General features: G+C 29.2%; 1 protein-coding gene and 1 long non-coding RNA gene across 4 annotated transcripts; one reads left to right on the top strand and one right to left on the bottom strand.

Moving 5' to 3' along the window:
* Nucleotides 1-11,989: 11,989 nt before the first annotated feature.
* On the bottom strand, nucleotides 11,990-13,029 carry LOC127144446 (uncharacterized). Its single transcript, XR_007816089.1, has 3 exons — nucleotides 12,987-13,029; nucleotides 12,850-12,913; nucleotides 11,990-12,241 (listed from the first exon to the last, which is right to left on the bottom strand). It is a non-coding gene; the product is annotated as an uncharacterized LOC127144446 (long non-coding RNA).
* Nucleotides 13,030-15,022: 1,993 nt separating this feature from the next.
* On the top strand, nucleotides 15,023-23,529 carry LOC103497144 (abscisic acid 8'-hydroxylase 2). 3 transcript variants are annotated; one of them, XM_051080402.1, is made up of 8 exons: nucleotides 15,023-15,356; nucleotides 15,492-15,810; nucleotides 15,935-16,084; nucleotides 16,243-16,500; nucleotides 16,605-16,694; nucleotides 16,775-16,960; nucleotides 18,118-18,236; nucleotides 22,468-22,782. In XM_051080402.1, the coding sequence occupies exons 1-8, from the start codon at nucleotides 15,184-15,186 to the stop codon at nucleotides 22,574-22,576; spliced, it is 1,404 nt and encodes a 467-aa protein (XP_050936359.1). In that variant the 5' UTR covers nucleotides 15,023-15,183; the 3' UTR covers nucleotides 22,577-22,782. The 3 variants fall into 3 exon arrangements, with proteins under 3 accessions (XP_050936359.1, XP_050936360.1, XP_008457459.2); XM_051080403.1 differs by lacking the exon at nucleotides 22,468-22,782 and adding an exon at nucleotides 22,822-23,529 and having other exon boundaries at nucleotides 15,068-15,356; nucleotides 16,602-16,694; XM_008459237.3 differs by having other exon boundaries at nucleotides 15,073-15,356; nucleotides 16,602-16,694; nucleotides 22,468-23,529.
* The last annotated feature ends 979 nt before the right edge of the window (nucleotides 23,530-24,508 follow it).

Raw genomic sequence — 24,508 nt, 5'->3', positions numbered from 1 at the left:
ATAGAATGTAGAACTTAAATATAGATTAAAATTGAATTTGTAAATAAACATATTATCATTTTTCTTCCAATAAGTAAGTGTGTAGTCATTATTTTTGTTGTGTTTTTGAGAAGTTCTCTATGAGACTATGATATTATAAGAAAAATATGGATTGAACCTTCCTTTTAATATTTTGATTGTATGGAAACATGAAAATATATATAGACGTATGGATAGAAATTTAATAATATGATCATGATAGTCTATGCCAAATCAAAAACATAAATATGTTTAGACAAATGATTCAGGTGAAGCTTCCGTTAACGACGGCTCCAAGCAACGAAAGCTACCGATGGGAACAACAGAGAAAGAATCGTTCAAGATCGTCAGCAGGTAGTTGAAAATAACCATTATTCTCTGGCACCGCCTCACGCATCTTCTTCACTACGACAACTGGCTTCTTCCTCGGCGGTGGTGGCAACGACGCCGGTGGAATCCGAAACTCTGGTCGCTCAGGAGTACGAAAGCCGTCCATTGGGAGAAATTAAAGTATATGAAAAATTGAAAGTGAAAAAGTTGAAGAGATTTTTGTGAGTTTTAGAAGGAAGAGGAACAGCCTATATATGGTGTTGTATGTTTCAACCCACGTGTCAACATTTGAAGAGGCTTTGATCTACGTGGCGTGTTCTTATATTCCCACGTGGGATTTTGCGCTGTCAGTAGTAGAAATTTAGCGGGAAAATGTAGTATACTAAATTTCAAAAGAAATTAAATGTCTTGTGGGTTGGGCCGGCCCTTACGGGTTAGGGATAACTTTTTAGTCCCATTTGAATATTTGGATTACAAATATAAACGGGTCAGGTGGAAGCATATTCTCAATCCATCTTATATTTTCAGGTCGGTTGGGTTGATAATTCAAACGACGTAAAAAAAATAAAAGAAGAAGAAAGACAATTGAAAGAAATCGATACATAAAGAAAAAGAAGAGGAAAAGAAAAAATATGATGGAAACAAATTGCAGCAGAAAACAAAGAAGGGAAACAAGAAAGACCATGAAAGAAATTGTAGGAGGAAGACGATGAAAGAAATCGCAAGGAAGAGAAGAAAGATAGAAGGACAAATCTGAAATATTTAAAAAATTGCTAATTTTATGGGTTTTGTTACACAAGCCGTAAATAGTTTGGTATTTTTGTTATATTTATGAAAGTTTCCATGAGTTATTGGATTGTTTCTTTTGTTTTCATTTCTAATGTTAGATAAATATTCATATCAAAAAATTCAAAGTTTAAAACATCCATAAAAGTTTATCATTTCAAACATTATTCATAAATATTAAAAAAATTGCATCAGATGACAAAAAAAGCAGCTCATAGCATCTATTTTTTGCATATTGCAAATATGACAAGCAATTAGGTATATCAGACGGTTATCAAAGGGATATTCACTTTTAAATTTATTACTTTTGCAATTTAGAAAATGTAGTGACATAGGTCCTATTATGATAAATTTTTTTGCTATTTTTGTAAACACCCCTTTATATATACTATTAATTTGGGTTGGGTTGGGTTGACTCGAATTTTTCAACCTGCAACTGGAGACCTAACCCAACAGTAAAAAACTAAAATTTTCAACCTAACCCAACTCACATTTTAAACTAACCCATCCAAATATGGATTGGATAGTTCTGGTTGTCAGGTTATTTATATTATTCTTACACTCCTAATTTGGACTAATGGTTCTTTTCCGGAACAACACAATTAGAAAATAAACTTTAACATAAGAATATAATTGTTTGTAAAAATAGCAAATATTAACTGGTCAAATGGTATACTATTTTAAAATGTCAAGTATCCTCTTCAATGACTATCGATGATAGATCATGATAGACCAATATTTGTCACATGGTTTACAAGTGATAAACTTCTATCATTAATAGATTTTGATATATTTTGTTATATTTTCATCTTTTTAAAAATGTATGTTGTTATATGCTTCGTTATTTTGAATTTAATTGTTATATTTATATTTATATATTTATCATAAAATGTTAACATTTGCATAAATTTCTTACCATGGAAGTTAGGCATTAGGCCAAATAACCATATTTTATGGAGAAGATTGTCCTATCCTGATTTGAATTCCCAGTTGAGTTTGTATTTCCTTATTTACCCCGTAAGTACTGCCTATGTCCAGATTTTGATCTTTCTTAATCAATTTCAAATTTTCAAATTATATTTAAGTTAAATCACAAAAAAAAAAAAAAAAAAACCTTAATTTGGGTAAAAAAATATCCTTTTAACTTTTAAAAGTTAAAAAAAAAACATTAAATAAAAAATATCTTTAAACTTTTAAAAAGTTCAAAAATACCATTTCCGTTATTTTTTTTAACTCAAGGATATTTATGAAATATTCAAAATTAACTGATAGGAGTATTTTTGAAACCTTTTTTAAAGTTTAAGGATATTTATGAAACTTTTAAAAGTTATGGGTATTTTTAACTCAAACTACAAATTTTATGGGTATTTTCTTTTGTAATTTAGCCTTGTATATATTGACATTGATTGATGAAAAATAAAACTATTAACTCAAACCTTAAGCAATTTCAGTTTTGACAATCGAAAATATTGTGATATCACTTTAAAATGTTCTTGTAACCATCATACAAACGACACTTATAGCTTCGGTCACTAGATGAAATGATTAATAACTCGCTCCTAAAAACCAAAGGAAATTTAATCTGAAGTCTATGTTACAAAGCACTTACCATATTTTGCATAATTATCGCATTAGAGTTAGAAACGTGTTCCATAAAATGTGGTTCGTATGCCTAATTCGTTGGCCATCTATCGCAGTGTTCATTCTTCTCATGCTTTTGTCACACAACCTAACAAGTGGCTTCTAAAGAATATGTTTAATTTTAAAATCATTACGTTTTGTTTTTTTGTTTTTTGTTTTAAATTGTGACAATTCAAATTTAGATATTGCAATGGAGTTGACACACATTATACTGAATGTCGAAAGCATGGGAAAAATGAAAATCGCGATAGATATTACCATCAAATTAAATATATTTAAATAATATATTTTAATTGTTTAGACAAATTGATATTAGAAGCATTACGTCGTCGTTTCGGCTTAGTTTCAATCTTTCTTTATTATTTATTTATTTATTATTAATCAATTTTCCTGGTTTTCCATTGGTATTTATTTATTTTATGAGAATAAGAAATGGATGGGTTGTTTTAAGGGTATTTTCGTCCTAAGATTTATTTTAAAATCACATTAGACATTTTCCCTAACTTTACTTTAGTTAGTCATTTTCTTAGTTGGTCTAACTTAGCTTTAGATATTTCTCTTCTTCTCCCCTTTATTTTAATATAAACTTTAGGTTAAAGTTTAGCTATACGACAAAATTATCACTTCATTATATTATTTGTGCTTTTAACAATTGTTGGGTTTGATTTGGTGTGATTACCTGGCTATTTTTAGTTAGTCATTTTCGGATTTGTTGTTTTTTATTATTTTTATTTAATTTAGATGCATGTTTCGATCGAAATTAACGGTATTACTACACTTAAATGTGACAATTTTGTGATCGAAAAATGTTTCTTATTCAACGTCCCTCCATTTTTATGTTACGGAAGATTTTTCTTAAAAAGTAAGACATAATCTATTTGATTTGTGAAAATTAGCATATTTCTTCATGATTTTTATGTTTTCGTTAGTAAAACATTTGAATATATAGTTAGTTAAATTTCCAAAAAAAAAAAGTAAACAATTTGTTTCGCTTTTGGCTACCCATAGAAAGTGATCAATAACAAAACAAGAATTGTCGAAATGTTTATAAAATTAATTTTCAAAATAAAAAAAATCAAATACAAAATAGGTGAATAAGGATTTAAGAAGCAAAGCTTGTTAGAAAGACCCTTATACTAATTTACCAAGATAGCAAAAACATATATATATATATATACAAATCTTAATCGACAGTCTTGAGTTTGAGGTATTATAATTTCTCGTTCTCCTAAGTTAAAAGATAGAAATCTTAGAAAGAAATTAACCTTTCAAATGAAAAAACTTATAAAAATATTTACAGATATAACAAAATATCATAATCTATTTGTGATAGTTCAAGATAGATTATTATTTATATCTATCATAAAATAGATTGGCACGGTGGTGATCTATCTTATTCTATTGCATGGTCCATCGTAAATAAATTGTAATATTTTATTATATTTTATAAATATTTTGATTTGTTTTGTTATACTTTAAAATAATTTTCTTCATGATTGAATAATGCATGTCACCAAATAAATAAATAAATGAAGGTTGAGTGTGTACATAATATCCTAATCCATTTTATTACCAAATATATATAACTTCCATGGCAATAATACATGAATCTACTATTCATTCTTTCACACATATCAATGACACTTTGTCACAAGCTATATATATATATATATATATATATATATGCTACACACTTCTATTATATATACATCTTTTTAATTAATATATCCTTACACATGTCCTTTGGCTTTAAGCTTTAGCCCATTAAAATCTAAGGTTTTATCATATAATATAATATAATATAATATAATATAACATAACATGTGGCTACATATAACTTTCTCCCTCTCTACGTTATTATTATATATAACATACCCCAAAAAGGTTCCACACAAAGAAACTCATTTCCATTTGTATAACTTATATATATATATATGTGAAGATCAATTTGGATACTCAAAGCAACCACTATATAGGAAAATGAGAAGATGTGTACTTCCATTATGACCCACCATACAATTAATATCTTTTCTTTTAACCTAATTTTTTATTTGATTATTTGTATACATGTTTTTAAATATAGCAAAATTATACGTAATGTTTATAAATATAACAAAAGGTGATAGATGTTTATAATATAACTGATAGACTTGGATAAATATTTATCACTTTATTGGTAGATACACACCGATAGGTGTTTATTTGGATCTAGCATGTTTTTCACTAATAAAAGTAAATTTTTTTTATACTTGCAAACATTTTCAACAGTTTAGTTTTGTCATTTATGATAAACTTTCTATTTTTCTCTTAAATTTATGAGGTGAGAGAAGTGAGGATAATCGAATTGACCTCAAAGAGTACTTCTGTAAAGTTTATGCTAACTTTAACTTAAAACATGTACTACTTATAGTTGAGATGTTTTATATAATGCATCTTAGGTCTTGAAAACTAAAAAGTTCCTTTTGGTACAATTTTAATTTTTGGTCTTTTAGTTTTTGAAAATTAAGTTTATAAACGTCTTTTTCACCTTTGACATTTTTTTAGTTTTAAAATCTACTTTCTACGAATGTTTTCAAAAACCAAACTTAGATATTTAAAAACTAAAGGGAAAAAAAGTAGTTTTTAAACTCTTTTACTAAAAAAGGATGAAAACCCTAACAAGAATTTGAGAGAAAACAAGTTTAATGTTTTAAAAACTAAAACTTAAAAGCCAATTAAACACACACAACCTCTACCTATGGTTTTCTTTGTTATCTACACTTCAGTGTTTTTGAAAACCAAATGAAAGGACCGTTTGGCCCTAAAGATTATCACTATTGGGTTTGATTATAGTAACCCAACCCTTGTTTTGGGAAGGGGTTATCATAACTTTCCTCTCTCTCCTTAACACTCCTCAACTCCCCATAATCTTACCTTTTCAACTTCCCCATAGTTTTACTATTTCATTTATTTTTTAAAATTTTATTCTTTTATTTATCAAATCTTATTCGTTTTTAATTAATTTAATGATCTTAAAAAGAACCCTGTTTTTTAATTTATTTTATGTACGAAATTAATTTTAATTCAATATTAATTGTAATTAGTTTACGCATTTAGTCCTCATATTCAATTTTTTTAATTTTATTATTTCATGTCTTTTATTTTTATTTTTATTTTTTACTTTTTTTCATCTTTTTAAATATTTTATTTTAAAACTAATCTATCTATATCTAAACTACTTTTGATAAATTTAAGTTAAAAGGATTTCTAAAAAACATTTTTTTTCTAAATTTATAAAAAATAAAAAAAAAATCAAATGAGATGATTTAATATTTAATTAAATAACTTTTGAATCCTTAAATAACCTAAAAATGTATAACAAATATTTTAAAATTTATTTAAACTTTAAATGTATAGGATTTTCTTTAAAAAAAAATCAACTTAACGGCAAAACTTGGTTTAAGATTTATTTCAGTTAAAATTTAAATGTAAAATTATTACCAAATTATGCTTATAGTTTTCCAAAATGTAGTCTTTTCTCTTTATTCTTCCTTATTTTTATATCTTTATTAATTTATTATAATTTTTATTTTAAAAGAAAAAACAGTAATTTATTCAATACTTAAGAAAAAATTTTTTACGAAAATTATGATGATTTGTTAAATTAAATATATGAAATTCATGTACTAAATTTAGAATATGAATTTTTCAAAAAAAAAAATTCTCACGTAACGATCACTTAAGAAAAAAATATGATAAATTATTTTACGAGAACTAGGACAATTTCGTAAATTAAATATACAAATTTTATGTATTAGATTTAGAATATGAATTTTAAAAAAATATATAAAGAAATAACTTTCACAACGTTACTTACATAACATTTCCCCCAAACACATCCTATCATAACCACTTCTTAACCATTCCCTCATAACTCTTACCCACATAACCCTTCCCCAAACACATATTATTATAACACTACCTATATAACTCTTACTTTAAACACATACTATCATAATACTGAACCTCGATAACCCAACTCTTCCCCGAACGACCAATATATTTAAACTAAAAAAATAGTTTTTGAAAACTTATTTTTGCAAGTCTTTTAAAATTCACCCAATAATCAAAATCATGATTAGTTAGAAACAAAAATGGTTAGAAGTTCTAAGAAACCTAACCCCACGTTTAAAAATTAAAAAGATAAAAAACCATATGATTATCCAATAACCCACACCCTAATTTTTAAAAATTAAAAACCTAAAACTAGCTATGGATATCAAACATTAAAAAAAAAAAAAAAAAAAAAAAAAAAACCTATTTTGTTTTTAGAAAAATGAAAAAAAAAAAAAACGAATAGCTATAGGGTCCAAAAGCAAATTACCAAATGTTAGAGTTGTCTATGTGTCATCTTTAATAATTCTTATATTATGATATTTGTTATCACTCTTAGAACTTAATCTCGTCAATAGTTTTATTTCATAGTAATACTTATCATACTACAAATAATATCAAGATCGTAAAATAAATTAATAACAAATTATTATATCGTCGTGAAATAGACATGTGAATATGAATTGTACGTATTGTGGTTATAACATTTTTTAAGGTAAAATTATCTAAAAATGTCTCTCATACCTGATATATCCTAGATAGATAGTTAAATAGGCAAAAAGAGAAATGTTAACGAAGGGTAGGTAGATTAATTGGATTTATAAGCCTCAACCTCCAAGGTCGAAGCCAACTTACCTTATTCTTTGAGGCATATTTTCAATATAGGACTCTCCTAACTACATGACATTGATCTAGTTTCTAAAGCCTTATTCGTAAAAGGATGAAGGAAATCATGAGTTTAGCCCCACTACATGGATAGACAAATCATGGTAGCTAGTACACATAAACCAAATTCATCTTCTTCTCACAAAGCTTGCTCTGACCCTTGTGCTAAAAATGAATTTAAGCACTGACATGTCTGTGGCAAGTATTACATTGTTGTATTAATCTAATTGTTTTGTAGTGCTTAAAATACAATTTTAGTGTTGACATCATGTATACAGTCAGATGAATTTTTCTTCAGTCATATTTTTTCTACCTTACAAATTATATTAGTCCAAAGATGCATATTAATTAATAGACTGATACGAATAAATACTTTGAAGTTGCATAAATTAATCGAAATGGTTACTGAATGTATAGATATTCGTTGTGGATTATTTCACTCAACTGCCATCAAGTATTTATCATTAACTTCAACATTAGGAGGTTAATAACAAAAGTCTAACATATTAAACTAAAAGAAAATGTTTCTAAACTTAATATTAATAAGAAAATAAGTATTTTAGTTTTATTACCCACCATTATATCATTCACTCATTTTGAGTTTGTTGAAGAAAGTTTATCTAACAAATAATAGTACTTGCAAGACAATAATTAAATTGTATAATCACATATTGGAAATTGATTCACATTGGCTATTTTCATTAATACACAAATATTCAAAGTCACTGAATTCATCTATCTAAACAATAATTGAACCCAAATTAACATTTTAGACAATAGAGGTTTGAAAAATTAAATTTAAACTTATATATATATAAAAAATAAGGAATTAATAATTAAATATATTTTTCTTTCCCTTTTTTTTTTCTTCTTCTAATTATTGTTACTTTCCACTAGTGAAAAAGAGGGACATATAATTAAGTTTGGTGATTGCATGTCCTTAATGTTCTTTTTATAAAGTACTTTTGGGATGTGTCAACACTTGAAGCACTTCTTTCTTTTTTTGTATCAAAACTCAATATCATTTTGTCTTTTGCATTAAATATCATTATCAACCTTACTTCTTTTGGCTATAAATCTTTTAATTTTTTTTCAAAAGATAGGTTTCTTTTTTTAATTAATCTACCAAGACAACAATAATAAGTAACATGATAGCACACAAATAGATGGAAAAGGAAAAAAAGAAAAAGTAATTGACAAAATCATGAAGCCTATATATAAAGGCATTTCTAACTATTATTAAATTATTACTTTATTAACTTCTTTTAAAAAAAATACAGACACGTTGCTTAGATGATATTTAGTCCACATGACACTTAGCCTTTAAGATTTGAAACTTGAAAGTCTATAAGATAAATTTGAAACTTTTAAATTTGCTATTACGTCTTAACAATTCATACATTATGTATGTACTCAAAAATTTAGAAGTTTATTATTTAGAATTTTAACTTTTTGAGTGGTTGCGTTCTTGACATGAAGTTTTAAATTTGTTATTGTTTAGTTTTTTTAAAAAATATTAAGAAACCAAATGAATGTTAAGAATTGTAGCTCATTTTTATTTATTTTCCTTTAAATTATTTATTCTTTATAAGAAATTCTTAAACCTTTTGAATTGGATTAAATTTATTACATATTCATACCTAAGACTTAAAAGATGATCCAAATATATCATCTATCCATATTAGGAGTTTAAAATATCTAAACATAGCCATATGTTTTATAGGTATATATACGTGAATTTTTATGTATATAAATAATGAAAAAAAAAAAGAAAAAAAAAATATGGATGGAGAATTTTCTTTTCCCAATTTTTATTTTATATTTAACAAGTTCTTAAATTCGAATCTCATAACAAAAAAAAGTTTAAAAAAAGAACAAGTTAACTTATCAAATATAAATATAAATTTTATGTTTAAACTCTCCGTCATCATTAAAATTTTTAATAAATAAATAATAAATTAATTAATTATGAACTAAAATTTAAATTTTAAAAATTCAAAAACTATATAGAAAAATATTCAAATTAAAACTAAATTAATATAGTTAGAAATAGATAAAATTATTAATTTATGATTTTAATTTATATAACTTTTGAAGTTCAAGTGTTATATTAAAACTTCCTTCTGTAGTGAAATTAAAATTATTAGATTATGGACAATTCATTTGATTTTTGGTAACTTTTAATTCATTTTTGTTGCAACTCTACCCTCACTCGTCTGAACACTTTTAAAACTTAACATAATTATAACTATATTAGGATTTAGGACTATTATTTTCTAATAAACATAGTTTTTTTTCTTTTTTTTTTTCTTTTTTTCTTGTATATTTGATTTTTATTTATATAGGAGAGTAATATGTTAAGATCCCAAAGAAGTAAGGATGATGTGGTGAAAGAGAGTCACATCATGTAAACTTAATTTTGTTGAAACCCAATCATAGTTTTCCACGTATACACTAACTAGCACCGACCCATAGTTAAGAAGTATCGTGGAAGAATCTCGACTGTCCACGGTGTCCGTTGAATTACGTAAGAGATGATTAAAAGTAATGACGTGCACTTCTTAACTTTGGAACCGCCCGCACCAAATTACAACCCTCTTGAAAGAAAGCAAAAAACAGGGAAGCCTTACAGTATTTGGGAACACGTGCGCACGTGTGGCGTACAAGTGTTTGGTTCTCATGCCAGCTGTCGCCGTATTTGGCTCCCTTCTTTTAGTTTTTATACTCTACGTCCCATTAATACGTAATATAACCTTACAATATTGTTAGGCTTTTAATATCACATGCCCATTCCCTTCTTACCCTTCTCATCCTTCGCATCTTTGGCCTTGGATCGACCATTCTTTTCTCTAAATTAATTTATAGATAGGTAGTCATTATGGATTGAATTATTTCTAGGTAGATAGTCATCATGAATTGAATCCATGACCTTTTAATTAAGTTATTGAAATTATGTCTTTCATTTTGTAATTAGGCAAACTCACGATGGTTAATCTTTTGATTTACTTTATGTCATGTTTGTTCTTAGGAAGATATATATTGCGTTGTTTATTTAAGTTTAGGATTAGTCCATTTGAAATAAAAGTTCGTGTGCTAAAGGTGTCCTTGAGATTGTTCAAACAACAACTATTATGGACTAATTATTTAATTTGATATACTATGTAGTGGAGAGTGTTACTAATAGGTGTATTTTTGGCTCTTGAAGTTTGAAAGTATGAGTTTGATCGAGAAGAATAAGAATACTATATTGAGAGGATTCAAAAGGAGTAATCAACATAAGATTTCATTAAGATAAACCTTTGCTTGTATGTGGATATGAAGAAAACTCGAACCTAGAAAGAGCTTAAATTGAAATTATATGTTTTACCTAAAGTTATTAGAGGAGCTTAATTATTTAACTCTTTGTCTATTGTAATTTCTCATCGAGCATAAATTAGTATTCGTAGAAATAAATAATTTTGTTTTTGAGATGCAAGTTATTTTCATAAGTTTTGAAATATCTAATATTCAACGAAGATAAAATTACGTTTTTGTTTGACAATAGATTTATACACAAAAACATAGTTTTAGTTATCAAATAAATATTATATTAAATTATCTCTTGGAGCATGCAGTGTTTATATTATAAATTCTATACGGTTATTATTATATCATATAATTTTTAATATCTTAGATCATACTTAAGAATTTTGTTTAATATAATTTTTTATTTTAAAATATAAAATTTTAGAGAGATTGAAAACATAAAAGATGATACTTTTAATATATATCCACTATTTGAACAACATAATTCTACTAAGATTAATATATGCTGAATCAATTTGATTCTACGAGTTTAAAAGCATAAAACATTATTGATATTGCATACCAAACATACTCATAAATGGTATAGTTCTTCGTGTGGACATATATCCAAATAATAATGTTACATTACAATACATATACTTAATATTTTATTAGTGAATTTTTAAGGTTTTTTTTTCTTCTTTATTTGTAGAAGAATTTAAAGAATATATAATTAAAAGAAAAGTACAAAGTGTCTAAAAATGTGTGGTGCTATTAATTTCCTTTTTAAAAGAGGTGAATTTCATTTTGCCCTCATAAATTCATTGTCTATTTTAAATTTTATTTTGACTTTTTCTCTTTTTTGCAAATTATATTACCAATATAGTGATGGAATTATTTGAACTTATCCCAACCTAATTGGAAAGACTTTAATGTGTGAATTCTCTCTTTTTTTCATGAAAATAAATGACTTGGAAGTCTCATTCCATATTACATAAAAGATATTCTTTTAGAGCAAAAATAATTTTTTTTTTTTATAACTTTTTCAAAAGATCTTACCTAGCATCATGTGGATCTATATATATTTTAGGCCACATATTGTAACGACCCAACTCCTTATACTGAATCGAAGTCATTACTAAATATAGAACAAGTGGTTTAAGTCATAAAATTTAGTAAAACGCATAAGGTTTGAGAAATTTTATTTATGAGAATCCAAACAAGGTAGTTATGCAAAAAATGAAATGCGTTCTAAAGTCCTACTCGGGCCCTATCTACATAAAAGATGGTAAATAATGAAGAATACTCAAACTCAGGTACTAAAGTCAAAAACAAGAATAAGCGGAAGCAGGAGTCCCTATGGCTCGCCACGGTCACTTCGGGTCGCTCGCCAGCTTGCCTTTGCCCTTGCCTCGTCCTCTACCTGAAAACATGACATGAAGAGAATGAGTATAACATACTCAGTAAGGCACCCACTACTAGTCCCACTAGGTGCCTGTTAACTTCCTGTCAGAGTCCTGTAACTGGTACCCAATCTCTGGCACGTTCCCGAACACGTGCAACATGCGCTCCCGTAAGAACGTAACTCTGGTCTTCGGTGCCCCGGGGGACACCTAGGACAATCGGGATGCGACGACCCCGTCGAGTCACTCGAGTCATATCTATATCCATGCTAGACTGGTGTCCCGTCGGACCGCACAGTCCTAAATAGGTGGTGATCCCGAAGGACACCCATGCAGGTACGACTCTAACAGGTTAAGCTAACAGGTACCCTAATCGCAATATACATACATATGGCGTCATCATATAACATAACAGATAAATCATCATTACACTCTCCATCTCGACACCCATCGTACAGCCATAACAGTTCTCGTCATCACAACAACATGCTATAATATAACCATATCATCATTTGCATCATACTATCATTGATTTCATGCATCGTACAGTCTAGTCCTCAACATGCACATTTGAAGGTATACGTGACCTCATAATTCTAAACATGGAGCTAGTAGTAGAATCTCTTACCTGGAGATTTACTTGACGAGTCCTAACCGCGAGGCAGTATGCTTTCCAAGCGACGAGGTCCTAACTGTTTAATATGCCAAAATTCGTAATTAGGTCACCAACGACTAACGGTTCAAGACTCATTTGAAATGACTTACCCTAGAAAGAGGTTGCAGTGCTCGAGCCCCTACTGAAGAAATCCCACGCTGCAGCAGTTACTTGGTCCAAGAAGTCCCTTAAGGAAAATAATTTAATTTAGTTCCAAATTAAATTAATTAGTGTCCAAAACATTGAGTCTTACTGGGTAATGCCAAAATAATTAATTTAATTACCCAAAATTAGGTGGAAGGAGCCAAATTAGGCTTGGCGGCTCAGCTGGAAAGAGAACAGGGATCGGCTCGGCTCGGCTTGGCGCAGGGATCTTGCGCGTGCGGCTCGACTTGCGACAGCCAAGAGGCGCGGCTCAGCTTGCAGTGCAGGCGGCGCGGCGCGGCTTGCACGCGGAGAGGGCTGGGCACGTGTGGGCACGGACGCGGGTTCGGTTTCGGGTTCGGACGAGCGGACGTGGAGTGGTTCCGGGCTCGGGTTCGACGGCTGGAGGTGCGCGAGGCATTGGCTGCTGGATTTCAGTCGGCGCGACGGCTGGCTGACGGACGTTCCGGCTGCGCTGCGTCGGATCTAGGCGGCGCGACGTGGCTGGGCGTGTGAACGACGGCGTTGCGGACACGGCTGGCTGACGGACGTTCCGGCTGCGCTGCGTCGGATCTAGGCGGCGCGACGTGGTTGGGTGTGTGAACGACGGCGTTGCGGACACGGCTGGCTGACGGATCCGCTGCGGCTCCTCAGCGCTTGATCGGAGCGACGCGACGCGGCTCGGCTGCTCTACCTCAGATCGAAGCGGCGCGACGAGTTCCGGCTGCAGACACGGCGCGGCGTGCGTAGCTATTCCTAGGCGTGCGGTGGCTTGACTCGGTTTGAAATCTCCGGCGCGGCTGGGCGTGTGGCGTGGGTCGCGGCTAGGGTTTCAGCGGCTAGGGTTTCAAGAAGGACTTTAATTGCTCCTCTCTCTTTTTTTTTTCTTATGCACGGGTCCCAAAGCTACTTTATATAAGAAAATTATCTTCTTTTTTTTTCTATTTCCTTTAATTAATTTGAAAACCAACCACCTCCTATGTCTCCCAAATCTCTTGAAACTTTCCTTATTAACCCCAACTAGGTACCCACATTTCTCCCTTAACCAACCAACTTTAGTTTAATAATAACTTCACCAATTATTTCCAAATAAAATACTTATTATCTAAACAAAATAAAGATTCCAAACCTTATTTAATCGTAATTTCAAAATGATGAGGTTCTTCCAATAAATTTGAATTTTCCATAACCACACTTAAATATTAATGACAATGAACAAAAAAATCGAATTTGTTGGGGCGTTACAATGGATAATTTGAATTTTTTTATAACTTTTTCAAAAGATCTTACCTAGCATCATGTGGATCTATATATATTTTAGGCCACATATATAGATAAATTTGTTATTTTATCAAATCAAGAACCAAAATATATATGGTATTATTGAAATAAAATATATATAAAAAAATTATACAAAAAACATTAAATTTTCTAATTTATAGAAATTAATAATGTTGGTTGAATATATCATTTGATTTTAAATTTTAATTTTGAAAATGATACTTATTTTCTAATCACTTCTTAATGATTGTTTTCTTCGTTCTTAATTTAACCAAAATTTAAATAAAAAAACAAGTTATTAATTTTTTTTTCTTTAGATTTTGAAAACAATATATAAAACAAAAACAGCTTTTTTTTTTTTTTTTTTATCAAAATAGACCTAAAGAAAATTCAATCTATTAATATAAATATCATGATTTTGAAAAAATATAAACCTTAATTATAGCTTCTAACTCCTTTTCTTTTTCTTTTTCTTTTTCTTTTTCTTTTTCTTTTTTTTCCCCCAAAAGAATATTATAAAAACCATGTAACCAATTCAATTAGATATGAATTCAAAATATTTCTCTCACATAATACAATGGATAATTGTGAGTCACATTATAGCACAGATATGTTGAATAATTTCTCCTGCATGTGAGAGACTAATTTTGTTTTTCTAAAAAGGGCCTGAGAAATAAACAATAATAAAGTGTTATTGTGCAATATTGGTGACACTTGTCTTCAAACCAAACACTCTCCCCACTCTCTCTTCTTTCTTTCTTCTTGTTCTTCATCTTCCACCTCTATAAAATCCCCATTTTTGCACACCCCTTTTGCTCTTCATAAAATTACAACTTCCTTTCTTTCTCCATCTTCACACAAACAACAATATTAATAACAATAATGCTTCTTCTTCTTGGTTTGTTTAGTCTCTTTATCCTCCTCCTTTGCCTCCAATGGAGCCATCCCAAACACAAACTCCTCCCACCCGGCTCCATGGGTTGGCCTTACATCGGCGAAACCTTCAAACTCTACACCCAAAACCCAAACTCCTTCTTTTCCATTAGACAAAAAAGGTATTTACAAATAAATAAAACCCTTATTCAGGGAAAAATTTTACCTTCTAATTTTACGTGTATTTTTCAAGACAGTATGTCTTCGTTTTTCTATTTGGAGTTTTGAATTGTTGTTGTTTGTTTGTTGTTGCATAGATATGGGGATGTTTTTAAGACACATATATTGGGTTGTCCGTGTGTGATGATTTCAAGTCCAAAGGCTGCAAGAGTAGTGCTTGTGAGTAAAGCTCATTTGTTCAAGCCAACTTATCCACCAAGTAAAGAGAAAATGATCGGTCCTCAAGCTTTGTTTTTCCATCAAGGTCCTTACCATTCTTATCTTAAGAAGTTGATTCAATCTTCCTTTTTGCCATCTGCCATTAAACACTCTATTTCTCAAATTGAGAACATTGTTCTTCACCTTCTCCCCTCTTGGAGTAACTCCCAAATCAACACCTTGCAACAAATGAAAAGGGTAATCATAATTTAATCTCTTGTTCTATATAGTTCGATTGATTATTGACTTTCCAAGTATTTAAAAAATTATTTGTATAACAATGAAATGTGAGTTTCTATGTATTTGGTTTCTTGGGTTTCAGTTTGCTTTTGATGTGGCGATGATATCAGCTTTCGGAGATCAACAAGATTTGGAAATTGAGAGAATCAAGCATTTGTACCAATGTCTTGAAAAAGGCTACAATTCTATGCCTCTCGATCTTCCCGGAACGCCTTTCCATAAAGCAATGAAGGTGTCGGCAAAATCTTTACAAAATACATGCATTACTTTTATAAAATACATGAGCTCGCTAACAAAACTGAAAATATACAAATCCGACGGAAGAAGGATGATTTATATATGTTTTTATTATTGAAAGTTGAAATGGGGTTTTTTATTTCATTGAATTAGGCAAGGAAGGTGTTGAGTGAAACATTGGGGAAAATGATAGAGAAGAGACGGCGGAACAAAGAGCATGGAGGTGGGTTGTTGGCGGTGCTACTCAGCGGTGGTGGTGGGGAGGAAGAAGAGAAAAAGAAGCTAAGTGATTCTCAAATAGCAGATAATATAATAGGAGTAATATTTGCAGCACAAGACACAACAGCAAGTGTATTAACATGGATCCTTAAATATTTACATGACAATCACCACCTTCTAGAAGCTGTTAAGGTAAAAAAAAAAAAAAAAAAAAAAACAACTTTTACTCTTTACTCTTTACCTTTTACTTTTACTTTTTGGGTAAATTATTTTTTTAATTAAACTAACTTCAGAAGGAGCAAGATGCAATTTATGAAAGGAAACTGTGCGAAGGGAAGCGTGGGCTTTCATGGGATGATACAAGGCGCATGCCTTTCACTAGTCGGGTATGTTTAGTTTAAATTAGAATAATAAGGTTGGTATGTGATATAGTGTTTTGATGTATAATATGTTTATATGTATATAGGTGATCTTAGAAACCCTAAGAAGAGCAAGTGTAGTGTCGTTCACATTTAGAGAAGCAGTAGAAGAAGTTGAATTTGAAGGATATTTAATACCCAAAGGATGGAAAGTTCTTCCACTCTTCAGAACCATTCATCACTCTCCTGATTTTTTCCCACATCCCCACAACTTTGATCCTTCAAGATTCGAGGTACCACACACACCGTCCCTTATATCTTTTCTTTATTGCATCATAGTCCTCCAGTTTTGAAAATAACTTTATTTGGTCCTTTACTAGTCTTAGAGTTTTTTAGAATACGTGTATTGTGTGATTGTCTTGTTAGTACTTTAGTTTTGAAGAATAGACATGTTTTCTCTTTTAAGATTTTAGAAGATATAATTGAGGGTTAATCTTTTTATTAGTACTTGAATTTTGAACTATAATTTGTCCTTTGACATTCGAGTTTTTAGAAACACGTATGTTTTGATATAAACTAATTCTTGTTTCAATATTATGTTGGTTTTTGTATTTTTAGATTTTATTTAACTAGGTCATTAATTATAAACTTTCCACATCAATTAAAAGACAATTATTTTGATTTCTTCGTATAAAATCGAGGGACCAAAATCAAAATGATTCGACCAAAGTAAATATTTGGAAAATTACAAAGGTCAAACATATATTAGAAGTACGTAGGATGAGAAATAGTATTTAAATCCAATTTTATGTCTGTATATTAATAATATTATAATTAATTAAATAATTAAAATAAATGAAGAAACTATAAAATGTGTATATAAAGTTGGGTCATCTAAATATAAGGTCATCAATACCTCTATTATCTAAACACATCCCCATGTCCTTTTCGATATATGTGTAAGCAAATATATGTTTATATCATTCATCATTCCCTCTCACTTCAAATCTCTCTTTTATTGTCATATCACGTGAGGTACTTCCCTTTGTAGGGTATCTCTACAAATTATTATTCGACCAGCCCATCCTCACTTTTCCATCCTTTGATGTAACTATACGAGTGAAAATCCTTTCAAGTACCTTAAATTTGCATATTATTACGTTATCCTCGAACACACACACACATATATCTATATATACAGAGCTGCGTTCTAAGACTAACGTATATATAACTTAAAGTCTCATTAGATCTAAATAGTAGCTTAGAACGAATCAAAATGTACTGGATATAGTGATGACTTAATTATTATTTAGACGTACGTAATCAGTGGTTGTGTTTCTTGAAACCCAGATTTTGTAAAACTCTACCTTCTAAACTAGATGTTTCTGAATTAATATTTAACTTCTTTTTTTCTTTTTTGTTGTTGTTGTTGTTGTTTTGGGGTTAAAAGGAGCCACCTAGACCAAACACGTACATGCCGTTTGGCAATGGAGTGCACTCGTGTCCAGGCAGTGAGATGGCTAAGCTTGAAATGCTTGTTCTTCTCCACCACCTCACCACCACTTACAGGTTTTTTTTTCTTCCCTCTCCCTCTCTTCCCACATCACTTTTTTAGGGTAAAGTACATTTTTTATCCTAAAACTTAGGGTTCTCTGAGTATCAGAATTTTATTCTTATAATTCAATAACTTTATATTTTTTTAACCTCAATTTTTTATTGAATACAAACTTACTAATAATGATGTCAATTTTTATTAATTAATTTAATTTTTATTAATTAATTTAAAGTAACTATGAAGTAAAAGTTCAAATTTAATTTCGGAAAGGAAATTTTTATAAATAAATAAAAAAGTTAAAACTATTTATAAAATATAGTAAAGAAAGCACAAATAGACTATAAAAAATTTAATACATATATTGCAATAATTTGAAGGTAGTTTCAATTTTTTTTACTATATTTGAAAATATTATTTTAATTAATTGATGGAAAATAAGTATATATTTAGAAAACCTAAATCTTGAAATTAAATTGAAAACAAAATTTAAAATTGAAACATTTGAAACTAAATTGAAATTAAACACAAAACTTAAAAATCATGTGTTATTTTATTTGAAACTAAATTGAAATTAAATTCAAAACTTAAAAATCATGTGTTATATTTTGAAGCATAGAGACTATATCCTAGTTTAGGGATAAAAAAAAATATATTTTTTCCTTTTTATTATATAAACTTCAATTATATATCTATTCAATATTTAATAGATATAAATTTTAAATACCCACTATCAATTTTTAGTATGGGTGAAAATAAAGTTGATATATAAATGATAATAATTATCATAGTGGGAATTCTTCTTTGTTTAGAATTTTATATTAAAGAAAGTAATATCATGCAACTGTGAAGATATTTGAGGATTTTGTTATATTCCTTATTAGTTCTTTCAATAACTTCTTTTTAGTTTTATTTTCACTCAACCGAATATTTTGGAACCATCATACTTCATTAGGTGAATTATGACTTGATAGATTTTTTTTAGAGATGTCTAAAATCCCAAAGTAATTTTAAAAAAAACCAAGTGGTTATTAAAGGAGGGATCTATTTTTTGAATTATTTTTGGTTTAGGTATATTTGTTGGCTACAAGGAGTCAAATGATGTTTTTCCATTGGCTAGTGGTCCTTTCCTCTAGTGTTCCTTAAGCTGTGGAACTGTGGTCCTTTTAAGGGCACCTTACCCCTTAAAATACAAAGGCTCCCCCTCTCAATTTTCCCTTCCTTATTTCAACTAAATCTGTCCTATCTTTTCTTCTCTTCCCTTCTCTTTCTCTTTCTGGCGTATTCTTGAAAAACAAAACAAAATTCAGAGAATTAGTAATATATAGCAAAATTTGTTTTAATCTATCATCATCGTTAATTATCATTCGACTATATATTCTATCAACAATAAACTTTATTATATTCTTAGATTATTTTAAAAGAATTATCAGATGGTTCTTTTTTCCCTATCCAAAAGGCCACCCTTACCTTTACCATCTCGTATGGGTTTGGTAGGTTTTGTTTCTCTTCCTTGAAGTTAAAAAATAATTTTAAATCTTAAAAAAAAAAATTAGTTTTGGATATTGGGACAATGGTTTTGAAATTTTATTTATGTTTGAATATTTTAGTTGTAATGATTCAAATTTATTTTTAAAACTTAGTTGGATTGATTAAAACTTGTACTATCTATAGTTTATATAATTTAATAATATATTAATTTCATAAATAGTGTTTAGTGTTGAACACACTATTTATAATTGTTTTATCAAATTAAAAAGACTCCTAATATGGTTGTAAGTGATTTTAATTAGTGAAATTGTATACTTCTAAAAAGGAGTGTGTACATTTTTAAATACAATTTTGTATTATTAAAATTGAATACAAAATTGATTTTTAATGGAGATAATTTATTTAAATATAATAAAATCTAAAAATATTTACGTCTATTTAACAATTTTGGTAAGGTTGACGTAGCCATCATTATTTTTTTATAAATTTTAAATTTGTCTTTGATTTGTTTGGAATGTTATGGAATAATTTTTTACTTTATTTATTTATTTTTTTTATGATTTATTATTTCTCTTCTTCATATTAATTTCTTCACATTATCATTTCTCATTTTTTATATTCTCACTTCTTCCTTCTTCATTGTGATTTCTTCGTTTCGTTTTTTAGAATTTCTTTCTTCTTCTTATTTCATCTTATTTTTTTTCTTCTTGGTACAGGATCTAAACGATATTAATATATGATTTGAATAATCGTATAACGATATCTAAACGATCAATTGTCTATCCCAAACATACAGAAATAAACTACTATCATTAATAGATCATTCAGATGCAAGATTGTTTAAACACGAATACAACGAAAATATTTTATATTAAATTTCTTGGAGAAAACAAAGTAGGACTGTTTCTTTTTGGTTGCATGCATTAGTACACGTGGCATGCATGCATCAAATCTTAGTAAAGGGAAAAACACACACATAATATTACATTTCCAATAACTTCTTTATTGCTTGTCACCTCCTACTCTCTTTGCCTTTCATCAATAACACATCCATGAATTATATATAGTTTATTGGATAATATATTTTCCTCATTATTCATATATTTATGATTTCTACTTTTGATAGATGATTATAAGATAATTAATGTTTTCTTCATCGTATATCTTTAATTTTGAATTTTTTGTGGCTAAATATATGATTCAATTAGGATGGTTAAAGTGTTTGATATTTCTTCTATATATGTGTGTGAGATTAAATTAGTCATTAATGCTTGAAATTTTCTAAAGTAGTTTTATTTTGTTGATTGATTATATTTAATATTTATCCAAAAATAATTTATTAAATTGAAGTGACATGTCTTCGTATGTATCTGACTAACCATTATGACTTTTTCTCTGTCTTGTTATTTGTATTTTCCTAGGTCATATAATTTTACATACATAAAAGAATAGTTAAAAGACTAAATTTATTCTTTTATTTTGTTACAAGTATAAATATTTTTTTTCAATTTTCTATTTTGAATGTTTTTCCTAGGAGACATGTTTGTTTCAAATCCTTACCTCAATTGTACTTTTACTTTTGAAAAAGAAAACTACTTTTGTAGGGTCAGTGTCTGTAACTTGGAGTCATTTTTCAACCAAACCATCATCAAATCAATCACTATGGTCCGTTTAGTAAATGTTTAAACTGATCTTAACCTTCAAAGAACAAAAGATGGTGAATTGGTCAGTTTGGTTGATTTTTTTTTTGAAAGTTTTTTCAAATTAATGATCCTTAATCTTAGTATTAGTATTAAAAAAATTGGCAACAAAAAGTTTTCATAAAATTGAACATTGTTTTTTAACTAGGTATCTAAGAATAAATCACTACTTCTTCAACTCACATATTGATTGATTTATATAAATTTTGGTCTCTAAATTTATAGTTCTTAAACGTTCAAAGATGTTTCGTATATCTTTCTTCTAATATGTATTAAATATTTTTAATAGTTCAATTAGTAAACCTATAAATCAATCTATTTTATTTCATAAATGGGATATATTGGTGGAATTTTAGTTGTGCACGTCTAAGCTGACTCGAATACCCACAAGGCATACCATAAGTTTACATCCCTAAGATTCCATTTCCCAAAATTCCAATCATTTGGTCTGAAAATATCCCAAACCCTAATCCATTGATTTCATCCTCTCTTTTCTCTCTTTCATACTTTTCTCTGTCAAAAGAAGAGATGCTAATGTAGGAGAATTGGGCTGTGAAGGATTCAGCCCCATGGCGACAAAACAAGCCGCTATAGCCAGCTGTAAGGAAACATAATCATAATTCTCTCTCTTATTTCTTCCATCTCCACGTTTGAACATTTTACACCTCATGTTTTTTCCTTTTTCCTGATCCACACCCAATCCCTCAACACAGTGGTAGCGATTTTGATTCTTTTCATCTGGGTTTTACGTTATTTGATGATTTTGATGTTTATCAAACTGTTTGTGGAAATGTCACCATTGAATTTATGGGGTTTCTGTGTAATGCCCGTAAAGCGTTAGTGAAAATGTCACTGTTGAATTTATGATGTGGGCTTCAAAATATCTGACTGAATTATATTGGTGGATTAGTTAGTTGTTTGGTTAATCTGAATACCAAGTGTATGTGAAAATATCACGGTTGAATTTTGATGTCTCTGGTAATGCTTGTTAGGAAGTTTGTGAAAATGTCTGAGTGAGATTAGCTAATTCTGGCTTTGTTTTTGTTTGGGGAATCAGATGGAAAGTAGTGGGAGAGGAATCTGAAATACAATACGGTCCATTTCCTGTACCAAAAGGTGGCTTACCTATAAAAGTATATCCAAGGAAGAAGAAGTTTACTTCTTAGAATTGATGAACAATATTCAGAGTTATCATTAGACAAGCTGAAAGCTGAAAAAAAAAAAGAAAAAAAGAAGAAAAAAAGAAAAAGAGCACGAGTAGTCCTTTGTCTTTTTTTTTTTTTTTTTTTTTTATTCCCCCATCTTCAACACCATTTTCCAATTTATTAACATCCTTGTGTATTATTAATTATTAACTTTTTCTTTTTGTGTACTACCTTTTTGTCTCGTTTTGCATTAATTGCCAAAGCAGTTATGTTCATTGAGCCTCAAACTTCAGTATGTTTATATTCAATGAGGAAAAACAAAGGAAACCCGTCTTCTAATAGAAAATTTCGAGGTCTTTGAGGATGAAATGTGAGTGGTCAAGAATCATGGATAAGGTTGGCTTTGCTTTGATTTTGGTTGATATGTGGCTGTCTGTCTGAGCTGAGACCCCTCCACAAGGCAGGCCCTCCTCCCCCTCTTTGAAGTGTGAAAGGCCAAAGGACAAAGCTTGGCCCTGCTGTAACGAGACCCACGAGGAGGTAATAATAATAAGGTTTAAATACAACTTTGGGTTGGGTTTTGTTCTACAAATATTTGTTTTAATCCTTATATTTTCAATTTTGATTTATTTCTATCATCATACTTTAAAAGTCGATACTTTTAAAAAATTGACTGGAGTTTTAGGATCAAAATGGATCTAACATAAATATTTAAAAAGTAAAAGTATTCAAATAATCCAAAATACAAAAGACTAAAGTAATATTTAAAGGGTGGTGCTTGGAGACATAAAACATCATAGTACGGTGTGCTCCCTAGAATTCCACGTAGTGTTGTGTCAGGGCATCAGAATTGTAGGCCTTTCTTAGTCGCTTACCATTCAGATTAAGGCATTTTTGGAACTTACAATCATTGTTATTATGAATTGTATTTGAAAGAGAGACAATATCTGTCAATCAACTTTGTTTGTTTTTAACATGCTGTTTAATTTTGGCCCTCCAACGGTTTCTTCTATTCTGATAAGGTTATGTTTCTTTTACCTCCATTCATTTTGTATCATCGTTTGGTTTTAAGATATAGCCAAGCGGTTCACCACGCCAATAGGTGGGTTTTTTAGGTCACGCTTGCCTTAGTGGAAATGCAATAAATCAATGGGAATAAAAGGAAATGGACCACATTCTATTGCTTTAATTTTGGGGTTTATTTGTAGTGAAATAGTGCAATCCTATCCAAATTTGTAGTGAAATAGAGTAATTCAATTGATGGGTTGTGGGTTCTCAATTCCATTATGCTTGAAAGTTACATCCTATTGTTATAGTCATCGTTATGGTTATCTTAATGGTTATCTTAACTGCAGTTGACAATTTTTCAATTTTGACATTTTTATTTCCACTGTTATTGATATATATACCATTTGATAATAATAACAATAATTAGAAAATAATTTAATTACGTAGTGATTCACTTTTCATTGATTCATCAAAAGAATTTTATAAAGATGGTGCGACTTTAAATCCAATTCTATAGATTAAATTAAAACATATGAAATTGCTTGAATTGGATTCTAACTTTAAAGTATATTCTTTTATATGTTGGTTTCGTTCGGGAAAGTTTCAAACATCTATTAAGAAAATTATTTTAAATAACAAAATTTTTAAGAATATTTATAAACATATAAAAATATCATAATATATTTATGATGAATTTTAATATATTGAGATAGACTACTATTTGTATATCACAGTACTTCCTAAATAGATATTTTGATTGATTTTGCAATATTTGAAATTTATTTAATTTTGTTTTTAATATTTGCTTGTTAAATGGTATTATTAGTTCTCTTTCATTGAAAGCAACTCATATATCTATCAATATAATATATATTGAGAAGTTGGATCGGTTGTTCCAAACGTAGGCAAGTTCTCTTAAATGTTGCTTAAAAAAGTCTCCTCAAT

Source organism: Cucumis melo, chromosome 12 (genome assembly GCF_025177605.1).
Source record: "Cucumis melo cultivar AY chromosome 12, USDA_Cmelo_AY_1.0, whole genome shotgun sequence".
Taxonomy (NCBI): Eukaryota; Viridiplantae; Streptophyta; class Magnoliopsida; order Cucurbitales; family Cucurbitaceae; genus Cucumis; species Cucumis melo.
This window is presented reverse-complemented; position numbering and strand designations above follow the sequence as displayed.